At 35.5% G+C, this 16016-nt stretch overlaps 2 protein-coding genes across 3 annotated transcripts in view; one reads left to right on the top strand and one right to left on the bottom strand.

Moving 5' to 3' along the window:
• LOC125052244 (vacuolar protein sorting-associated protein 13A-like) overlaps positions 1–16016 on the top strand; it is a 36360-nt gene that overhangs the window by 19621 nt on the left and 723 nt on the right. Inside the window, exons 30-53 of one of the 2 annotated variants that reach the window (XM_047652960.1) lie at positions 107–280; positions 656–975; positions 1175–1313; positions 1515–1722; positions 2011–2124; positions 2210–2297; positions 2741–2882; positions 3514–3648; positions 4025–4227; positions 4474–4610; positions 4732–5007; positions 5541–5704; positions 6234–6440; positions 6737–7009; positions 9855–9986; positions 10240–10382; positions 10552–11769; positions 12068–12260; positions 12508–12628; positions 12778–12888; positions 13700–13723; positions 14079–14221; positions 14443–14588; positions 15415–15541. In XM_047652960.1, coding sequence (XP_047508916.1) covers positions 107–280; positions 656–975; positions 1175–1313; positions 1515–1722; positions 2011–2124; positions 2210–2297; positions 2741–2882; positions 3514–3648; positions 4025–4227; positions 4474–4610; positions 4732–5007; positions 5541–5704; positions 6234–6440; positions 6737–7009; positions 9855–9986; positions 10240–10382; positions 10552–11769; positions 12068–12260; positions 12508–12628; positions 12778–12888; positions 13700–13723; positions 14079–14221; positions 14443–14588; positions 15415–15541 — 4938 coding nt within the window. The remainder of the gene's footprint in view (positions 1–106; positions 281–655; positions 976–1174; positions 1314–1514; positions 1723–2010; positions 2125–2209; positions 2298–2740; positions 2883–3513; positions 3649–4024; positions 4228–4473; positions 4611–4731; positions 5008–5540; positions 5705–6233; positions 6441–6736; positions 7010–9854; positions 9987–10239; positions 10383–10551; positions 11770–12067; positions 12261–12507; positions 12629–12777; positions 12889–13699; positions 13724–14078; positions 14222–14442; positions 14589–15414; positions 15542–16016) is intronic. The other variant, XM_047652961.1, reaches the window with a different exon arrangement.
• Positions 7139–9020, bottom strand: LOC125052245. Its single transcript, XM_047652963.1, has 2 exons — positions 8108–9020; positions 7139–7559 (listed from the first exon to the last, which is right to left on the bottom strand). Exons 1-2 carry the CDS (start codon positions 8981–8983, stop codon positions 7335–7337), a joined length of 1101 nt encoding a protein of 366 aa, XP_047508919.1. The 5' UTR covers positions 8984–9020; the 3' UTR covers positions 7139–7334.

Below are 16016 nucleotides of genomic sequence, written 5' to 3'. Positions count from 1 at the left end.
CTAACAATTATTCAAACTTCTTTATTCACCTATGGCGACAAAGTAAAGAAATTATCACAAATGTAATATAAAAATCCGTCGTTTTCACCAAACCATTTTTCTACAGATGTCTACCGAGCTTACTATATCAGAATGGACAGGCGAGGCGCGTGGGTCAGGAGGACTTCGTCTTCAGGCCAGTGTATATAATGATCATTTGTCTGTATGGGAGCCGCTTATAGAGCCTGTGGTAGAAGATAACAAACAGAGCGCCTGGGAACTCATTGCCACTATATTCCAGGTACGTTAGAGTTTTATATCTTATATATAGATAAAGCAAATCTATTTAACAAATATATAAATCCTTAAGAAATAAATTTGTATGAAAATGATATTTCATAAAGTCTTGCATATTGATATGATCATTTTCTTTAATATTCCAAGACTTTTTGTTTCTATGTTATGTCATGTCCATAGTGAGTTTAAGTTGTTGTTTGTGGAGGTTTTTAGGAGTCATATATACTTATTGTTTATAAATCTGACCGCCGGTGCGTTATCCAATGTAAAAATGCATTAAAATCACTTAAATTTTTTCCTTAAAGCTTTACCTCAGCGAACCTTTGGGAAATTCTAATAACTGAATGAATGATAGCTTAATCTTAATAAATACTTTTAGGCCAAATCGTACCCAATGTCGGCACGTTTGATTCAGAACGAGCAAGAGGAATCAGTATCAGACCATGTCCGACAAACAAAGAAAAAGAACAAAAAACGCAATGAATTTGGATCAGAGACGTCTGCAGATGAGGCTGATACAGATAATGAGATGACTTTTATACGTAGTCCTTATGATAAAGAAAATAAGGGCTATAATGTTGACTTTGAAGCTAGCAGTGTGTCGTTCTTGAGGGCATTGGATATTGACGAGTCAAATTCGGACAGCGAAGGAGAGAAGATGGATAAAATGTCCGATGCCATGGGACATTTGTTTATGGAGTAAGAATTATTAATAATAATAAGAAAAGAACAATTTAGATACAAATAATCTTGTAAATAGGTGTGTTGTTTTACTTTATAATACTAACAGAATTTATTAACATGTTGTCTCACGATGCTAGGAATAAACCAAGTCTAAAAGCTAAACGATTACTTATTAATACGACATATAAATTATTAAAAACATATTAATTTACAGCAGTGAATCAAGTGCTGAAGAAGTCAGCAATGATGAAGACTCCTCGGCCCCAGAACAGAGCGATAAAGAAGAAGAGCAGCCTGAAACTCTCATTGATGGAGAGGAGAAAAAAGAAGAGCACAAAGCGGTTACAGTTCAGGTACATTTTTATCTATAAAATGTTAGGGTATTAATCACTAATTACTCCAAGCATAATCGCATTTCGAATTCCATTTTTATGAAACAAGCCAATCAAATTATTAAATATGAAAACTGTCTTATCTCTCTAATTGTCGAATAAATAGTAATGTCATTCATACATACATTCCATATTTTATTGATTTTGTTTGTATCAATTTAGGAACCAGAAAGGGAAGATAGCGTGGAGTCGACGTCTGAAGAGAATCGTCTATGCACATACGTAGTGTTGGAAGCCCGATCTCTACTCTCAGTGACTTTAGGACCTTCCGCCGCGCGTGCGCTTAGAGCACTTAGTGAGGCTGTATTGGACCGAACGGCTGTGGTATCTGCAATTGTGGCTCCTGGTTTGACGCTCGTCAATGATATAGGTAATACTGATGAATACCATTGTCTTGTAATCCTTCGGTATGCCCCAAATATTGCGTTTTAATCGTATTAGGGTGATTGATAAGACTTTGAAATGCCAAAAAGAAGAATTGTTTAAACGAATTAAATTACAAACAATTGAATATTTTTGTTTATTTTCTTATTTTTCATTTCACTAAGCCTTATTTTAATTATGAAATGTAAATATGTTTATATAAATCAATTTTGAAAAACATTTTATCATGTTTTAATTTGAATCGCAGATATCATATATCAAATAATGTATACAGGACCTGGTTCCTCAGTGCAACTGAGAACTAAAACCGAAACAGACTTGACTGGTAACGATAAAGTTCTCGCCGAAGCTGACTATGACCTTGATACCAGCAGACCTAGCACTCCAGGTAAGGCTGTGGGAAATGCATCACCCGCAGAATATATCGTGGAGCTGTTATTCGTTAAAATATACTTAAGACATAAATTTTATAGGTTGTGATACATCCGGGGCAGACTTGCTGGATGAAATGGAAAAGGAGTCTAAGCATGAGATGACGGATATAAGTGATGAATGGGACTGGTAAGTTATAAATAAGAATTACACATTCCTGACGCTTCGTCGTAATATTCGTGGTTAAAATGGTAATTGCTTACGATATAAATTTTCCATATAATCTAATATTCGATACAATTAAAAAAAAAAAGTGTGGCACTCGCGGACTGCCGCGGTAAAGCTATTGCATTTTTTTTTCAACTTATGCAATTATAATTATTATGCAGTATTTTTTTTCTTTGATAAATAATTCAATCTACCACTCTACCAGACTCAGACTAACTCGCCTATATAGTCTGTCTCACTCTAACGCGCACCGGCTGCACCGATCTCGTCAGAGAGATGTGAATACGCAGTATGCGTTATGTCCCGCTCTAACGCGTAAGGTTTTTTCGTTACGGAATTTCTGGATTCAGTATTCACGCTCGAGGCCCGAAAATCAAAAATCATTTAGAATTACTGTATTACAGTTTCGAAGGTGGCTTCGGATATAGCGCAGTGGGTGGGGCCTCTCATACTTCTCCGGGAGCACCGCCTACCGCAGATTCCTTACATCGACGACTTACAGACAATACGCTGCATATCAAACTTCAGGACTTCGATAACCTCACTGTAAGTCACTATTCATTCAGTTGACGATACTCGTAGATAATTTATATTATTATTAATTAATTTTGTGTTTGATAGAGCGATCTTTGCCTAGTGGCTTCAGTGTGCGACTCTCATCTCTGAGGTCGTAGGTTCGTTCCCCGGCTATGCGCCAATGGACTTTCTTTCTATACGCACATTTAACATTCACTCGAACGGTGAAGGAACGTTTGCCATAGACCCAAAAACTCGACGGCCGCTGCGTGTGTCAAGCACAGGTGGCTGATCACCCATCACTGACCGATGTATTACTTGCCTATTAGATTGACAAATGATCATGAAACATATACAGAAATCTGAGGCCCAGACCTAAAAAAGTTGGAGGGCCACTGATTTTTTTAATTTTATTTGATAGAATTTCAGTGAATTTGTATGACGATTTTTTCCAACTTAAAATCACATACTGTGTAAGAAATTAAATTCAAATGGCCAGTGCTAACATTTTTGTAATATGGAGATTCTTATAATCTCTTCAAACTCTATTTTCCTTCAACATTAAAACATCTGTTTCCGAACTATTGAGCTGCTTATCAATAACCTAAATAGGTATTATCTCATTTAATTTATTTGTTGACAAAATCTTGCATCACTTTAGATTCTATGTCCCCAACGTGCGGTGTCCAAGCTACATGTCTTACATCCAAGTAAAAACGGTACGCGATACTACATTGCTGTCGAAAGAACATCCAAGTTCAACAACAAGAAGATTGTTGTTAGATCACCTTTACAGGTATAATGTTTGAATTTGAATTTTATTTTTATTTTTACATTTAAGGTACAGAAACAGAAAACAGATTGGTTAAATACATACAGTTATTACACACTAAACAACATTTGTAAACCTGAAGTCCAATTACATCTGTACACAGCATTTAGAGGAGGAAACCAGCTCTGAGGTTTACCAAATATTAACATATGAAAATATGTTTTCTTTAGTAAAAAAAAACAGTTATAAATTTGTGTCATCGAACTGTCGTGAAATAAATCATGTTTATGCAGACAAATTCAATAAATTGATTATACGAAATTCTTGTCTATGCCTTGTATCATACATTGTTACAGAAACGATGTTATATTATTATAATTCGTCATTAAATCTAACTTAGGTTCGCAACGAAACGTCTTACGCCTTGGAATTACTGTACCGACAATCAGAGCTAGAAGCAGCCGGTGTAGAATGTGTGGGCTCAGTGAGGAATCCATTCTGCGGACTTCTACGCCTTGCCGTCATTGCACCAGACGACACTTTCAACGTTCCTCTTTACGTGGCTTATCACTGTAGACTCTATGTTGTACCTACTAATTTCGAGTAAGTTTTTCTTCTGTAGAATGCGTAATTAACCAATAAATCTACATTATTTTTAATAGCAGAATTCCAACCAGTTATGTAAAATTTTTTCCATTGCTTTGTAAAATCTTCGTTAAAATTTATTTATTAAAATGTAAGAGTTATATAGTTTTGTACAAATACCAAACATAAAATTTTTTGCAAACACTTTTGGTCCAGAGTAATCTTAAAAGTATAGGTTATAGAAATGTCATTTTTACGTTTTAGAAGTTTCAAAGCAAGTTCACAAGGTATGTGGTGGATGGACCTCATCAATGACATTGGGACTCCTCGTGACATAATGTGTCCAGCGTTGGAAGACAATGATTCCAGTGTATTTGCTATGAGAGTATTGCCTGTTGAAGGTAAATTTAATTAAATAATGTTTTTTTTTTAATATTTCATGGCTAATCTCTTTTTCCTTAAATCGTTTTAATTTTCAATATGAATTGCTGTCAACGTTTTCAATATAATTATTTATTGCAGGATGCCAGTCAAGCAAAATAAATAGATCAATTCCGAACTTACTGATACGCATCGTAGCGCCATTGGCACTACACAACCGGGTACCACATGCCCTACAAGCCCAGGTCAAAATTGCCACGGAAAAGTCAGAAAAAAATACGGAAGACTTAAAAGTGAGGTTGGAAGCTGGAGAAAAATCGCATTTGTATACGTTACCTCCTGGAAAGCCGATACGGTTCACATTAGATGTTCATTACTTAGGCTTACCTTGGACTGGAGGATTTACCTATTTACCTGGTAAGTGGTTTTGATAGTAATATTCAAAGATATATTATATGTACCAATAATTTTGACACAATTAATAGCATGTGTCGTAATAATGAAAAAAACAATCAATCCTCTTTTGTTTTCTTAAAATTAGAAGTCTGCGTCGTCATTTGTTTGCGTCTTCTCGGAACGTGTTCTTAAAAATTCAATATGAACTTTGTAAAAAGATATACGAAGTATATAAAATTGAAAGGTTAGGTGATTATTCCAAAAAATAATATAAAATTTAATTAAAGATAATTGCGTCATACTCATTATCATTTTTTATTGAACATAGCAAGTTATATGTTCCCTCGTCCCTAGTTAATACTTTTCTCTAAACTAAAAACTAACGTTTTCTCTAAATTAAAAACGTCTTCATGACCACGACGGCTGTAAAGCACTCAAAATGTTGTTATATATTGCCTTGAAAAAGTTTATTTACACCTTTGTAAATTTATGACATACTGGTTTGGTTTTTGGCATTTTTTTTGTTCATAAGATCATGCTAATGTATTTTTTAGATATGAACGAAAAGACGATAAGTATGACGACAGAATGTGAGACGGAGGGTGGTAATAAACGACTCGTGATTCGAGCGCGGTTAGAGCAAGCCGCCACTTTGAGGCTACTGTTGTACGCGCCCTATTGGATAATTAATAAAACTGGATTACCACTACAGATAAAGGTAAACATTTTATATAATGTGAAAATGTTTGCCACAGGATTGTCTAATATGTCAGTAAGATGAATATGCGTACAAGAAGTGACGAGGGTGTCCCGCCGACCAGCTGGCTCCAACTTAGCTTAGCTTATAAATATCATGAGAATATATTTTACGGAGTATTCATCACTCGAGCCCTGCTGCTTAGCTTCTCGGCCATATATCTGCCTGATCGCGTGGCTATTAGGGGTCCTAATTTTAAAAAAAGTGTAAGAACTTTAAGAACACGTTTCAAACTTAAATTGACTGCCGATCTTTCTTCATCTATATATTTTATTATTTATCTTCGTTATCTAGTTCAAGTATGAAGTCACACATATTCGCATGTGGGACAAAGGTTCACGTTTTTGCGATTCACTATGAAAAGCCTTTTGTGTCTTCCAAACCGTATTCCAACTCCAGGGAATGAGGCAAATGCGTGGAGATATGGACGGATAAAGATGCCGAATGCCTGCATAACTGTATCGTTTTTATACGCTTACTATGTGTTTAGGGTCGATCAGATGTTTGCTACGAAGTAACAGAAGAGCCGTTACTATGGTGTGAGAGTGGATCGCGTTTGTGTCGACGTGGTGAAAGAGTACGGGTACGCGCACATCAGTCGGGATGGTCGCGAGCTACGCGATTGTATGCAGAGTCACCGGGTCTGTTAGTCTGTGCTCACACTGAAAGGAAGATCAATTATCGGATATTGCTGCAAGTAAGATATTCCGCTAAGCAATTATTTAATCCAAGTAATTCGTGTATGTTAGTTGTAAACAGTATTATTATTTATTATAAACGAATCGAAAGTCTCTTTCTTATGTGATAGGTACAAAATGAACTACCTAAACCCTTTTTCACTGATAAATAATGTATTATTTCGGTACAAATACTTTAATATAAAACACTCACACGATAAATGCAGTCTGTAAGTTCGTACATATTCAGATTTTATTTTTTAGGACGCACTTTTTTTCATTTTAGATTATTTTCATATTATATATTTAATTGTAGGTGACCCTATCCGAACTATCGCCTCAACTGACAAAGATCGTGACCCTCTTACCATACTTCATTGTTTACAACGACACCAAGAAGCATTTGCGTTTCATGGAGGAAAACGAAACGGCTGATCTGTGGATAGACTTAGCTCCGCAGCAATGCACACCGTTTTGGCCACAATCTGACTCTATGGCTATGCATTGCAAGTTCCGGGACTCAATGGTCGTGTCGCAACACTTTCCTATTGCTGAGAACCATTTCACAGTTCTGAGGATGGATAAAGGAGTAAGTTTATCTTTACTTGAGTTAAATAAACTGTTGGAAGGCTTATTATTGATGCTAATCCAATTAAAATCTTTTCTGGTTTACTTTTTATTGTTTATGAATCAATCAGTTGAAAAATATTCTGGGAAGTCATAATTAAAGTGATACGATATTATTATATAATTATTAAATAATTTGAATCTTATAATGTTTAATAGGTATGGGACTAAAACCTTTCTTAATTACAAATCGTTTAAAAATACTTCAACATTATCTATAATTTACTTAATTCTATATTTTAAATATCTTATTATTTTAAAGCTTTATTCTTATATAAATAAATAACTTAAAACTTTCGTTTCGGTCTAATTGGTCTCTCCAAAGACAGGGTTCCATCATCGTGTAGGATATAGGCCGTTCCTGTAGATTTATGAGTCCAGATCTTGGTAGCTTTGAGATGGGCATCGCTCTGCTCTGCTGCTAATGATTTTGGAGGTGCTGGTTGTACGGGTGATGAAAAAGATGACGATGCTGATAGTGAATGAGGCTGTTGGTTTCTGGATGAAGTTACCTGAAATTAAATTTATTTATAGCTGTCTCTCGCGTGTTGATTCCGTCGTAGCCTAACTTTCTTCGTTAAATAAACTATCCAACATTTTTCAATTCCAGCTCAACTTTCTTCAAGCTGTAGTTACTGAAACTAGCGCATTCGATGAACAAAAAAATGTAACGTATGTGTACTTATGTTCACGCGTTAGTAGTTATACTTCTTTGGCGTAACAAGATAAAAATCTTTACAAAAAGTTTATTCTACGTTTGTAGAAAAAACGACACTAGCAATAGAAAAAACTAAAATGTTGACTATAGCTAACTTCAGGGTGTTGGTTTTTTGTGACGCGCCAAAAGAAGTATTTAACTTCAAAAAGGTTTTAAACTTTATAATATTAGTGAGGAATATGTACAATCATATCTTCAAATTCATTATCACAAAGCATCAGACGACTGTGTTCTTTTGTTACTTTGATGTATTTTCGCATCAAGAAGAAAACTTAAATACCTTATGAAAAATTATTCGCAGAAAATATAATAGTAAATTTTTGGCACGCTTTATAAACTTACCGTGTAATGTGGAACGTTGTAGGAGTTAACACGTTCTAATTTGGAGTTTTCGTAATTCATTAAGGGCAAATTTGCAAAGTTTTCTAATTTATATGAGTTTGATTTTACAATCGTAGGCACATTATTTGTGTATGAAATTTCGAAATCAGCAACGTCTCTTAAATTATCAGGCTTCGGTAATATTTCTTCTTTCATTGTGTCACTGTTTGTATAAAATGTATGGCTATTTGAGTCACTGTTTGGTTCATGATTTATAACGTCAGGATTAAATTCTTGTTCAATAACTCCATTTAAGTATGAAATTTGTTCATTTTGATGAGATTCTTCTGGACTTAGGTATGGACTGATATCAGGCTTAACGTATGGATCCCTTCCTATGTTGTTAGTGGATTTGATTTGAACGAAGTTACTTGGTGGCGTATCATCTATGTGGATTACTTGGTCACTATCGGGGAACTGAATCGCTTTGTTTACTTGAAAGTCCTGCTCACTATTATAGGCGTTACTCGGACTCTTTTCGAAGGGTCTCGAATATCTGTCTTTTTCCGCTGCCAATTCGAGGATCCTATCAAAATCCTGTTTCGATAGATGTTGTATGAGATTTTTAAAATCTTCATCGCCTAAACCTTCCTTGTTTTTATTTACCTTTACAGGTTTCCGGGCGGGGTGATCCCCGTCCATGTATTCAGGGGGTGGCGTGTATGAAAATGGAGTTCGTACTAGTTGAGGTGGCGGCGGCAGTTTATAAAATCTCGGCGGTGGATTAGAATAATATTTCGCCCTTTTAATTCGCGTGTAATTATGTCTGTAGTCACTGCAAATTACCGATGTTATCACTTGTAATACGCATATCACTATAATCAGCCTTAACGTCATTTTGTCCACAAGTCGCCTGAAACTGAGCGGAAGTGAAACCGCGTTCCGAACCTTATAGGTGCGTAATCGAAAGTTGTAAATTAAGTTAGTGGTGAACTGAACAAATATGACGTCCAGTGATGTAACGATTTAACATTCAATATATAATAGTTGTTGAAGTTCACGACTTTGTCTGCGTTAAATAAAAGATTATTAAACTATTAAAAATGAATAACTTCTGAAGTAAATTATAAAGTGAATATAGGCCATTTGTTGTAATAGCTATATAGCGTTGTGCATTTTTATATGATTATTTTTCCGACCCTAATGTCGGCCAATAGAATTGCACCATTCGACGTCACGTGGTACAACCTACATGGTATTATACTGAAAATTTTTTGTGAAAATTTTCTCTGGTCGTTGCTTCAAGAAAAGTATTAAGTAGTTGTTTTATTCATTATGAAATTCTTATTTGTTAACTGTACATTTCGTCTCATGGTGCAATTATATTGGCCGACATTTGGGTCGGAAAAATAATCCCCCGAATACCACTCGAGCTTCAAAATTATCTGGTCGTCATGACGACTATATTAATTGTTTGCAACGAACCTATCGGGAAATACCCGATAATTTTGAAGCTCTTGTGGTATTACATATGAATATTCTAATTGAATTATAATCGCCATTTTTTTTGTTTTGTCTTTTATAAAATAAAGGAAGAAGTGCTTATAAATATCTAAGACTTAAATCAATAAAAAAAGTGTAGTAAATTAATTAATGTTTCCAATTGTACCTATAAGAAATCATTTTTAAAATTATAATATAAATAAAATTGTTCTAAGTACGTGAGTAATTACAAAAAATAATGAGTTTTATTTTATTCCGTTTTCAGTCAGCTATCAGCGTAGAGGTAACAGGTGGTACGGACCGACCGTTCACGATCACGTATAAGCCATATCGCGCAGGCGATTCACCCGTACGCATCGACAATTTGTGTGAAGATCTTTTCCTGAAGTTACATCAGGTATATTCATACATAAATTATATTTTAATAAAACGCAAAGCTTCATTATTGAGACTCCAAATGCTTTAATACAGAACCTTCGTGCTTGCCTATCAATACCAAATAATCCCTATGTACAGAATTTACTTTGTTAGCGGTTTGCTTTATTATCCTTGTAGTTTGTACTACGATATATATATATTGAATTGATGCATTCTTAAAGAAAAGGTGATTCTTTTTAAAGAGAAATTCAAAAAATGCTCTTATTTATCAGATGAATTCGGGGCAAGTGGCGTTACTCAGTCCCTACCAATCAATGTTGTACACTTGGGATGATCCCCTAAAGGAAAGAAATCTTATTTGGAACATTTACAATAACAAGGGTAAAGGATTCACCGCTGATTTCTCGCAAGATGGGTAAGTGCAATTTTCATGTTTCACGTAAAATCTTGCGGCCGCGATGTAGGTTATTATCACGATTTTTATTGTTTTCATCACAGCATGTGTGGTACAAAACTTTGCCAAAAAAAGATTACGATTATAAATTTTGTTATTGTCTTGAAAATTTTATATTATTTGTTTTCAGTTACGGCGAAGAGAAAGTTTGTTTTCACACTGTGAAACAGTCAACACATGTCGTCACTAGTAGTGTGACATCTAAGCTTTCTTCCACTTTTAAACGACTTACTCCCAAATCACCCGAACTATCCACCTCCAGCAGTGACGACTCCGATATGTCCGATCCACCGGAACATATACATAAGACCAAGAAAATGAGGAAAGATAAGGTGGTCGTGTTCTGGATATCTTATATGGACGGTTATCAAAGAGTTTTTGTATTAGCCCAAGATGAACGTATCGCGTATCAATACAGAATGAGCATTTACGCTGAAAGAAGCAATTACGAAGTATTCTTGGCCTTGTCCAGCGTCAGTCTTTCCATTTGCGTTCCGACTGATAACAAAGTAAAGGAACTGTCCTATATCAGTATATCGGATTCACTCCCACGCTGGGAAGTCAACGTTAGCAATAAATGGAAACAGTTAGCTCCAGACCTCACAGCTTGGATAGAAGAGAAATACCAAACCGAGCAAAAGAAATGTCAACTCAAAGAATATCTCCACATAGACTTGGAGAAGATGCAAATGACGAAACCATTCTTTTCTGAACTACGAAGAACGTATAACCCTGGAGTCTGGTTACACTTGCGCAAGTCAGAAACCTACACCTACTGTCATATGAAACTCCAAAGGCTGCAAATAGATAATCAGTTGCACGAAGCAGTGTTCCCAAGTGTCTTATACCCTGCTACATTGCCAGCCCATTTAAAATCAAAGAGAGATAAACCCTGTATAGAAGTCCAGCTCCTAAAACAGTATCGGCCGTCATTAAACCATGACATCTACAAAAACTTGAAAGTTGTGATACAAGAGTATTGTGTGAATTTAGATAGAGGATTCGTGAACCACGCTTTTGATATACTGAATCACTGGAAGGTGGATGAAAAGCCAGCGGTGAGGTTAAGGGCCGACTTGGCGCTCGTTCATATGCCGCTACCGATCATAGCCGTGAAGGGACAGACAAATGCTCAAAGGAGTGTTATTTTCGAGTTTTTACATTTATCACCGATCAAATTGGTCCTTAGTTTGTCATCTAGAGGGTACACGGGTGATGAAGGTAGCCCCAGTAGAAGATTTGGAGCTCAGAAGGAAAACAGACCGAAGTTGTTTAACAGCGATTTATTGGAGTATTTGTTTAATTCCTGGGGATCATCTTTGTGTGACATGAAAGATGTCGTTTTAAGGTAAGTAGCGTTATTTCTGGTAATTAAAAAGAGTGGCGGAGAGTTTATTGCCAGTTCTTCTCTTCCGCTCTACGCCCTTGATTTGAGAACTGGCAGTAAATGTAAAATTAGAAGCATTTAATGTATATTTCTTTTTTGACGTTCATAAGTGTACATTGTGTTACCTATATGAATAAATGATTTTGACTTTTGTTAGCGACATTATGTAGAAATCTGTTTCTTTGTAATGGCTGTCTCTGGTATAATTTAAGAAGTTTCAATTTTGTAATTTTTTAGTAATAATTAACATCTATTACAGAATGAGCTACCTAGAGCTAAGAAATGCTCCAATAACAATACCAGCTTTACTGGATGCCGCATCACGTCACTACTGGCAGCAGCTTGTTCAGCAGTTCTACGTACTTGTTTTAGGGCTGAACATCCTTGGAAATCCTTACAGCTACATTGGGGACTTTACTAAGGCTTTGAAATACTTTTATGAACCGTATATGGTAAAGAATGTTTGAATAATGTACTTAATATGAATTGTTTTTATTTATTTAAAGCGTTATAGTTTATATATTTCTAAATTAGAATATATAAATAAGCAATCTAAAATGTACAAGAATGATGGAAATTGTAATTTACCTTATTTAGCCCTTAATTTATATAGTGTTTCAATTTATTTATTCGAAAGCCTAATACAAATATACGTGACTGACACAAAACTATGTATTACAACAGTCAAAACTGATTTAGGGTTCTTGTTCTCGTCGGATGTCTGCTACATCTCAAGCTGTGCTAAGCGGCGCTACTCGACTGCTAGCAGCAGAGTCACCCCCCCTCGCCACGCCCTATAAATCCATCAAAACGACGCTAGGTTAGTAAATTTAGATGTATTATTTATTTTGGCTATATCTTAATTTTATTTAAAAAAATCAAGAATCTAAAGATTTTACAAACCTATTTTAACTTTTAAATCTCATTGAAAGATTTTCAAGTAATGATTTAAATTGCTTTTGATTTTAGGCAGCAAAGAAATTATAGATGACCTGCCGAGCTCTGTGCTAGAGGCCAACAAAACTAACCCTGCGAGTATTGCACTTGCCGTTACTGGAGTTATTGCAAGACCTACGTTGGGTAAGAACTTTGAATAGATTTTTAGTTGGTTTGAACTAACTAAATGTTCTTATTTTCTATTACTGTATTGGCATTGTATTATTAGTGAGTATTACGTGTTCGTGGGGTGTAATTTTTTCAACAGTATTTTAAGCGGCTACGCCATAATATTTTTAATTATTATTATATCCTACATCACGCATGTCTGTTGTTTTATTATAATATTGTAAATATATTTGTGATTTCCGGTGATTTTTCAATACGAACATTATTACATAAAATCTTGTCTATGTTTGTATATCTGCTAATTGTGTAATGTGTATGTCACTTATAAAACAACAACTTTGACAACTCATTGGTCTAGTGGTTAGTACTCCTGACTGCGAATCCATGGGTCCCGGGTTCGATCCCCGGCTGAGACGAACACCGATGTGATGAGCATTTAGTGTTGTGCTTAGGTCTTGGGTGTTTAAATATGTATTTATAAGTCTATCTATGTATAATATGTATGTATATCCGTTGCCTAGTACCCATAACACAAGCTTCACCAGCTTTGCATGGGACTAGGTAAATTGGTGTGAATTGTCTAAAAAAAAAAAAAGGAATCACCAACGAACATACGAAGCTAAAAATAAATAAATTGGCTTACAATTTAATTTTCTCCATGCATGTAAAGGATATGAATATTTAATGTTTTTTTGTTGATGGTTTATTAGTCTTCTAAAAGCATGGTCACTCTTTATATCTAATAAACCATTACAATTTTAATGTCACTTGCTTGTAATCATTAACGTGTCGTTTTTGTTCACTGTTCAATCTTTTGGATGAGTAGATGAAGATAGTACTGTCGTTCGATGTAAGTACTATTATTAATTGTAGTGATTATGTACAGATTATTCAAAACTACTATCGTAGTATAAGACTGTTTATTAAGCTTACTAACATTTAAGGCCAAAATTGACGATAATTCACAATGAATACAGTATCTACTGTCAGTACTTTGATGGGTCTGTGCATCTTTAAAGATAAGTTATAAACCATTGCACTTTTTATGCACGTATTTTTGTTATTGATATTAAACTCAAAACACTTTTTATTTCTACCGATTTTAAATACTTATATTATAGATGTGGCTACAATCATATGTAATATTTGAGGCAAATGAAGTAAAATATTAACACATTGAGATTTTTAAAATTATTTATGTATAGACATATGCCGAGAAGTATCTCGTGTGGCCTTACACCGAACGGGCGTCGACAGCGCTGAAGCGGCGTTGCGAGCGTGCGCGGAGAGATCCGGCGGCAGGCTCGTTGCTCGTCGAAGGCTTCCCCGAGATTGCTCTACCCTGGAGGTTCGTAAATTCAAGAAGAATTTTCATACACTTTTTACCGGGAGCACAGTGATTGACAGAAATTTTTTACCAATACAAGGTTTTAAGTTTATACAATATTTCAATTAAAAGAGTGGTACAAATGTATAGCGTGTAAGTGTTAACTCTTATGAAACAGTTACATTATAATTAGTCTAGGTAGAAGTATAGGTATCTCTATGATATTATGTTACCTTTTTTAGGGTATTAGACCATATAGCCCATCAGCAGCCCGCGGTGCCGCCCTCTTGGCACAATTGTCCCGTGGTCATTACGCAGAAACGGACGTGTACGTGGCGCACGCACATCTCTCGCCGACATCGCTCGCTACCGTGCTCGTTACTACGCAGTACGTATAAAACTTATAAGGTTTAAACATTCACCTGGTTAATGATTATGATCGCCTCTCGCCTCCTGGGTTCGTCAAAATGGATATAAATTACAAACTTTAAACCTATTTCTACTGTATTTACTATTAACTACTACATTAAAAAATAATGTTATAGATTAAAAATGATACCCGTGATATCAATAAAATATACAGAAGCCACAGCCTTATAGAGACTCACCAGTGCAACTGTAAAGTAAAGGCATTAGATATTAAATGCCGACACTGCACCGCTTCTTATTTACTATATATATCTATTACTATAATGTAGCGGATCAATTGACTTGGTGAAACTGAGTAACAATGAAACTTACTTCGCGACTAGGCTATAGTTCAGTGTCGTTGATCCCTAGAAAGATGGGACGGGCTTTGGTATGGGATGCTATTTGTGTGCCCACATTAGCCCCGTCTAATAAACGGCTCAAATATAAGAGTCTTTCCTCCAAATTGGATTTTGTTCCCTTTGGAGTAGATACGCCGTGGGGTTCAAGTGCACAGGCGCTGATTAAAGATTTAAATTGGTGCCTGGTAGATAGTACCGGTGACCACAGAGCTGGTGCTTTCCTCACTCAACGAATAAGTATCGCAATACAGCGAGGAAATGCTGCCAGCGTTAAAAAACACTGCTACAGGGCCAAATTTTTTAAATTTGTTTTAATTTTCTTTTTATTAATTTTAATATTTTTTATAATTACTATGTAGGTTAAAAAAATTGAAAAACTGTATATTTTATTGTTTATTAACTACATAATTCAACTAATATTAACAGTGAAATTTATTTATATAGACACATATTCCTGGTCCGGCTGAGTAGTGGCAGAAACTCATGGATAGTTGAATGGGTCGTGAAATTAGAAGAATTAATCGGCGTACCCATACTAAGAGACAATAAACTTATTCTCAATATTAAACAGGTAACGATCTACGAATGTTATTGCATTCTATTTAGTTCTTATTCTTTTTTTTTTCTTTATAGAACAGGGGGCAAGCGGGGAGGAGGCTCGCCTAATGTTAAATGATACCGCCGCCCATGGACACTCTCAATGCCAGAGGGCTCGCGAGTGCGTTGCCGGCCTTTTAAGAATTTGTACTCTCTTTTTTTTTTTGAAGGACCCTAAGTCGAATTGGTTCGGAAATACTTCAGTGGGCAGCTGGTTCCACATAGTGGTGGTGCGCGGAAAAAAGTGCCTTGAAAAACGCTCAGTTGTGTGTGAAAAACGTTCTTGATAGAAGCGTTTGTAATAAAATTGCCCCCTAAGTATTAATTTGTCTATTCCTGTCAACTTGGGTTAGAAGACTGGGTTTAAACAGTTAAGACAGATTTAGGTATCATAAGCGCCCACCTCTTAATATATTTATTGTGGTAACTAAATATGGTCTTTATTTATT

This window comes from Pieris napi, chromosome 9, assembly GCF_905475465.1.
Source record: "Pieris napi chromosome 9, ilPieNapi1.2, whole genome shotgun sequence".
NCBI lineage: Eukaryota > Metazoa > Arthropoda > Insecta > Lepidoptera > Pieridae > Pieris > Pieris napi.
The sequence above is the reverse complement of the archived record's forward strand: the minus strand, read 5'-3'. Positions and strand labels throughout refer to the sequence as shown.